General features: G+C 52.9%; 1 protein-coding gene across 1 annotated transcript; it reads left to right on the forward strand.

Moving 5' to 3' along the window:
- The first annotated feature begins 625 nt into the window (after nt 1-625).
- On the forward strand, nt 626-4,183 carry HTR1B (5-hydroxytryptamine receptor 1B). The gene is made up of 2 exons (XM_052781672.1): nt 626-1,950; nt 3,056-4,183. The coding sequence occupies exon 1, from the start codon at nt 748-750 to the stop codon at nt 1,885-1,887; it is 1,140 nt and encodes a 379-aa protein (XP_052637632.1). The 5' UTR covers nt 626-747; the 3' UTR covers nt 1,888-1,950; nt 3,056-4,183.
- Nucleotides 4,184-6,824: the final 2,641 nt, after the last annotated feature.

The raw sequence follows: 6,824 nt of genomic DNA on the forward strand, positions 1-6,824 counted from the left end.
GCGCCGCGCCGTGCCGCCCGCTATATAAAGGGCGGCGGCTGCTCGCCGCTCCCTCACACCGGCCCCTGCCCGCGGCTGCCGGCGCTGGGCCGAGGCCGGGCCCCGACAGCATGGCCCGCGGCGGGGCGCCATGGGCGGTGGTCTCCCCCCCTGCCTCCCGCGGACCCTCCTCTTCCTCCTCCTCCTCCTCCTCCTCCTCCTGCCGCTCCTCCCGCACCCGCGGCGGCGGCCGCAAACTTGCTGCGGCGGGCTGCGTGTGAAGACAGGGCCGGGCGGGTGGGCTCCGCTGCCCTCGCAGCCCCCGCCGCCGCCGCCGCGCCGTCGGACTCGGCAGCCCGGGGGGCGAAGCGGCCGCCCGCGGGCATGCGGCGCCGCCGCTGCCGCTGCGCCCGTCGTCGAGCCGCGGTGCGGAGCCGCGGGCGGCGGGGCCGCGCTTAGGGGCGGCCGGGGCGGGAGCCCCATGCCCGCGGCTCGCCGCGCTCCGCCGGGAAGCGGCGGGGCGATGAGCTGGCGGGGCGAGCGGGCGCGCCTGGCCGCCGGGTCGCCCTGCTCCCTCGCCCGCGGGGAGTGAGGCTCCGCGGAGCCCGCTCGGTGCTCCCGGAAGGGCGGGCGGGCGGGCGGGAGGTGGTGCCGGCGCGGGGATGCCGCAGCCCTCCTCCGGCGCCGACGGGGTCCTGCCGGGGTAGCGGCCGCGCCGAGCCCCGCCGAGCCCCGCCGAGCGTGTGCGGGGGCGGCGGCCGCGGAGGGATGGAGCCGGCCGGCCCCTGCCAGGCGCCGCTGCTCCCCGGCAACGAGTCTTACCCCGGCCGCAACTGCAGCGCCGAGGAAGGGACCTACCAGGATGGCACCCCCCTCTCCGGGAAGATCGTGCTCGCCGTCGTCCTGGCGCTCGTCACCCTGGCCACGGTGCTCTCCAACGCCTTCGTCATCGCCACGGTCTACCAGACGAGGAAGCTCCACACGCCGGCCAACTATCTCATCGCCTCGCTGGCCGTCACCGACCTCCTCGTCTCCATCCTCGTCATGCCCATCAGCACCATGTACACTGTGACCGGCAAGTGGACGCTGGGCCAGATCGTCTGCGATATCTGGCTGTCCTCGGACATCACCTGTTGCACGGCGTCCATCCTGCACCTCTGTGTCATCGCCCTGGACCGCTACTGGGCGATCACCGACGCCGTCGAGTACTCCACGAAACGGACTCCCAAGCGGGCAGCGGGCATGATCGCCCTGGTGTGGGTCTTCTCCATCTGCATCTCCATGCCCCCTTTGTTTTGGCGGCAGGCGAAGGCCGAGGAAGTCTCTCACTGTGTGGTGAACACGGACCACGTCCTCTACACCGTGTACTCCACGGTGGGAGCCTTCTACTTCCCCACTCTGCTGCTGATAGCCCTCTACGGGAGGATCTACGTGGAAGCCAGGTCGCGGATTTTGAAGCAGACGCCAAAGAAAGCGGGCAAAAGACTGACGCGGGCTCAGTTAATCACAGACTCCCCGGGGTCGTCCTCCTCCGTCACGTCCATAAACTCCAAGGCCCCCGAGGGATCCAGCGAAACGGGCTCTCCCGTGTACATGAACCAGGTGAAGGTGAAGGTCTCGGACGCCCTGCTGGAGAAGAAGAAGCTCACGGCCGCTAGAGAGCGGAAAGCTACGAAGACTTTAGGGATTATTTTAGGAGCCTTCATCGTCTGTTGGCTGCCCTTTTTCATCATCAGCCTGGTGTTGCCTATTTGCAAGGACGCTTGCTGGTTCCACATGGCCATCTTTGACTTTTTCACGTGGCTGGGATATCTCAACTCCCTCATCAACCCCATCATCTATACTATGTCCAACGAAGACTTCAAACAAGCTTTCCACAAACTCATACGTTTCCGATGCACAAGCTGAAAATGTTGAATGCCGTGTGTTCTCCGGGGCTGCCCCCGTGCCCGCCCGTGCCCGACGCCACAGGTAGGTGCGCTCCCCGCGCCCCCCCCCCCACTCCGTTCCCCGCCGCGGCCAAGCCGCGATGCTCGGGGCGGGAAGACCCGGGGGGGGGAGGTGGGAGAGAGAGGATGGGGAACCGAGGGGAGCAGCTACGAGCCCACAAACGAGCTTTTCCATCCCGTCCCGGGCAGGACCGGCTGCTTTCTAGCCCGCTCGGAGGAGGGGGGGGGCGCGGGCAAGACTCCCACCGAGCCGAGCCGTGGGTCGGGCCAGCCCGGCGCTCCCCTGGCTGGTGCTCAGCCCCTTGGCAAGTGGCAACGGTGCTGCACGCTCCTGACATTTCACAGTGGGTTTGTGTGTGTGGCTGTGGTCGTCCCCCCCCCGCCCAGTTCGCAAGGAGTGACTCACGGCAATCTGCTTTTTATTCCACCTTTTAAACCAATCTGCCGCCATTTCGTATGCTAATGTCTGTCTTTAGACCAATTAGTGTTAAACGGCACTTGGCTTTCCAACTCGGCTGCCGAGCTCCCCGGGGAGCGGCGGGTAGGGCCCCCCCACCGCCCCGGTGCCGCCTCCCGGCCCCCCCCCCCCCCTCCGGCATCTGGGAACATCGCTTGGCACCCGGGGATGCAACCCCCCCCTTGGCAGGGAGTCGGAGGCAGCCCCGGTGCCAGCGTCGGGTTTTGGGGGTTTGGGGGGGTTTTGGGGGGTTTCGGAGGTTTCGGAGGTTTTGGGGGTTTTGGGGGGCTTGGGGGTTTTGGGGAGTTTTTGGTTTTCTTGGAGGTTTTGGGTTTTTTTTTAAGGAAGGAAGGTAGGACAGGCCCCCGATTAAGGCTGCTTGTAAAGTTTAGCCTACTTTCTGGCCTCCTTACGGCTCCGGCTGCTCCTGCTGGGAGCGGAGCCGGCTGGGAGCTGGCATCCTGCGAGGAAAGCTGCCTTTTAGCCACCGCGAAAGGCTCGACACCTTTGTGTTTCTCTTGACACGCGGGGAAAGCTGTGCCTTTCTGCGCCTCTGACAAAAGCGGCTGCCAGCTAATAGCGAAGCTCAGCGCCACGTTCTGCAGAAGAAATCTTTGCCTTTATTGTGATACTTTAATAATTCTGCCAATCTTTTGCTTTTTGTCTGCAGAATCAAGTTGCTATTGTAAAGACCCACTGCTTGAAACTTCCCCAAGCCCAGTTGCCAGACTCATGATGCTGCAAAAACGTCAATACATACTGCCACCAAACTGCTCAGCTCTGCATTTCAGTGTAATGACTCTGGCAGAGATGCTGTTCCAATAGTCACGCAGATCAGTTGCAAAAAAAGAGGGCAGCCTCGAATCAAGGTCTATTATTCATCTGGACTGAAGAAAAAGTTTGAGAGTAAACTCCATTTATTTTGCAGGCTTAACTTCTTTATTTGTTCTCCGGCCGGTTGTAGGGGTGTGCACAAGAGCACAGTTGTCTCTGTCTGTGTTGGTAGCATAGTTGTACTTCTGCACACCTGTAATTTCTTTCTTTCAGTGGAAAGAGTTGCTCCCTTCACTTAGGAGGCCAAGAGGAGAAAAAAAGCAGCGTTTAAAATAGGAGCATCGCAGTAAATTCTGTAAATGACTCCTTCAGCTGAACACGTGTGAGAAGTGACAGTGTGCAAAAGTTATATTTGTATTTCAGAACAGTAGCAAATGCAAATGCTGTAGAAACAAGAGTTGTAGACCTGTTCAACTGCACTGCATATCTACAGTCTGTCCTCATAGTTGCCTTTATAAAGTAAATGCTTCTTGCTTCTACTCCGTAACTCAAGAGCAGAAATCAAGAAGTCCAATGACCTTTTCCATAAACTAGCTGGGAATAGAAGTAGCAGTTTGATGTTGTAACCATGTTTTCCATTTTGTGTCAGTTGCACACCCTTACCGCATGAACCACTGCGAAATTTAGAATTCTCTAAGTAATTACATTATTTAGTGTATTTTGTAAAGAAGTGAAGCAGTTTGCTCTTTCAGAAGAGCTGTATCACCTGCAAAATAAATACCCATGAATCATGAATTAACCGATGTTAGTGAAATTACTCTCCTCTCTACTTGCCCCCTATTTTTTTTCTTTTTTGTTTTTTTTTTTTCCTGATCAGACCTTAAGACAGGTCTACGCATATTCAGCAGTCAAAGTTCGAGTTTCGGGATATGGTCCACCTGCTGTGATAGAACTGCATTGATTGTTCCTCCTATGTGTAAATGAAAATGAGTATAAACAATAAAATGCTTTACTGTGTTCTCAAGAGTGGTAGCAACTGTGTGACTGAAAGGAGTATTTATTGGTTTACCTGGTTCCTCAGTATTGACTTTTTAGGTAATGCTGATTTGATGAGTCACTCAAGAAACCAGTTGATGAAGGCTGAAATTGCAAGCTTCGATCAGTGGTCAGATTTTTTAACAGGCAGCTTTGCTTTCATCCTAACCAGTACTGTTAGGTATAATTCTTACTGTTTTCATATAATCCCAGATTAAATTTTTAGGTGTTTTTTTCTACAAATATTTTTCTTACTCCATTAAAAGCAAACAAAACTTATTTTAGCACTTGGTGGGTACTGTAATCAATGTTGTTTCAAAACTGTCTGTATGTATTCTAGATGGGGGCTGTTATAAAGACTGGAAAAATCTTACATGATTTATCTTCCTGTTATTCTTCAGAGAGTCATTCAAGGATTTATTTACCTAATTGAATAGTAAAGAAAGAACCTGACCCTCTGTGCCTCTGAAACTCCCATTAACTGTAAAGAGGAAGATGTGGTCATGGGCAGGAAAGAAGGCTGCAAGATACAAATTAAAGTACTGGAAAATAAACATTTTCAGTAATTTGAAGAAATCCAGAAGGCTTGCCTCAAAATTGCATCCCTCTAAAAAACAGAACTACTATACTATGCTTCTAGAAATTACTCCCTTAAATTATTAAAGACAAATGTGATTAGAGGAATTTTCTAAAGCACTATCTTATTTGATTGAAGTGCTTGTATTCCTTTTAAATTTAAATTTTTTTGCATACATGGGCTGAAAAAGCAAGGAAGATAGCATCAAACAATGCTTAACCTGTTCTCGCTTGTCATTTTCCAATCTTGTAGAATGACTTTTGTTTACCCCAAATTCTCAGTGAAGTCACTAGGCTTCTCATATGTCTAAAAAAATGGAAGATGAGAGTGTAAAATGAGTACTTTCAGCATTTCTACAGAGAGTTGAGTCTTCTGTCAGTTTTATAGAGTTATGTGACTTGGAAAGCACGAGGTTCAGGAGTTGGACTTTCCCGGTCCTCACGCTGTGGGAGCGTACCTTCATCTTCAGCACCTGGCAGCAAATACTCCCGGCTCCCGGTCATGATATGAGGATTTTGCTGAGAAGCTAATTCATCAAGAAATTAACTTCCCAAGGTCATGCTGAGGCTCTGAACTTTCTGCACCAACAAACATTTCAGGTAACCACGCTCGCTGTTGGGAAGACTGTCGGTGTGAAAGCTGCGCTGAGCGACTCGGGGCCAGAGGAGAGGAAGGTAACCGGAGCCCTGCTGAGATAACCTGCTAGTTAAAAAGGCCTTGTGCTACCCGGCCAGCATCATCTAGTTCAGAAAACCATTCCTGCAGGGAGATAGGTAGAGTGAGGACACGCATCTGTTCGCAGTGAAAGAGAAGAAATGTAGGGCAGACATCACTCAGTGCCGGAAAATACAAATGTGTAAAACACGTTCTAAGATTCACGTAGTGTGTTTTAGGGCAGGAAGGGTGGCCCATGCGAGCTTCACTTCTTTGTGACTGGCAGAGCGTGTCCTGGTTGAACCTAGGTTGTAAAAGACCTGAGGGTTCAGGGATGTGGCGGTGAGGTTTTGACTCTCTGGAGAGGTCTGAGGATGTTGCCCTCCTGCCCCTCCACTCCCTTGCGGGGCCGGGTCACTGTGCTCTGCCTCTGTAAAGATGGAACATTGAAATTTCCAGTAGGAGAGGCTGTCCTTTCTGCCCCCCCCCGTGTCTGTACTCCCGTGGAAGGGGCTCAGAGGACCCTGCCTCTTGGCGTTACTTTGTCACGGGAACCTCTTCATGACCCCACAGGTAAACTCCAAAGGTGCTTAAGCCCGTGCTGTTTCAGTCTTTCATTACAGAAGCAGCATGCCTTTTATCTATTTATTTGTTGCATCGGGTTCAAACATTGTCAGGTGACATTGAGAGAAATCTCTGCTGGGCACCGAGGTGATCACACATTTGCAAACTTCATGCTTCCCACGTTGCATGGTAAGGGATATGTGCATGATAGTGTTGCTGACGGCAAGCGCTGTGAGAGGTATGACTGTTCAAGAGTAGCTGCAGTTGTGGGAGTAGCTGTTTGCAGCCCCATAGCTGCACTATTTTCCTAGTATTCCTCAATTTTTCTTAAAAGGCATTTCTCACTCTTCCAGTTAATAAAACACAGATGCAGAATATAGAAATTGAGAGGGGAAATCCCTTGCAATGAACCTTCATGCAGCCGTGCAGCAGCCTACAAAGTTCTACCTCTTCTGCATGCATAAGAAAAAGAAAGTGCCTTGACAAACCCGCCAAGGTTCCATGGGACAAAAGGGAATTCAACTAATTCTCAAGCATTTGAGGAAGCTGGCCTGGCCTTCAGCCTCCAGCAGGGCCATGTAGAGCAGGGATGACAGTTAATACTCCATTTGGAGCAGCCGATTTCCACCCTCCTCTGCCCCTGCCTGCAAAAAAGCCAATCTGCCTTCCATTAGCAGAGCTCTCCCATGGCTTTCTGGTTCACGGTTGCTGCTCCCATGCTCTCTTGGTCAGAAAGGACTGGGTATTGTCAGAAGTAAGCACTTTTACCTGAAAATCCAGATCAGTAGAAAGCTATTCTTTCAGGGGATAAAGTGAAAAAACCGAGTAGTAGTAA

This window comes from Harpia harpyja, chromosome 3 (assembly GCF_026419915.1).
Source record: "Harpia harpyja isolate bHarHar1 chromosome 3, bHarHar1 primary haplotype, whole genome shotgun sequence".
NCBI lineage: Eukaryota > Metazoa > Chordata > Aves > Accipitriformes > Accipitridae > Harpia > Harpia harpyja.

Excerpts from the sequence above, each read along its gene's own strand:
- HTR1B (XM_052781672.1), top strand. The coding sequence starts at position 748 with ATGGAGCCGGCCGGCCCCTGCCAGGCGCCGCTGCTCCCCGGCAACGAG.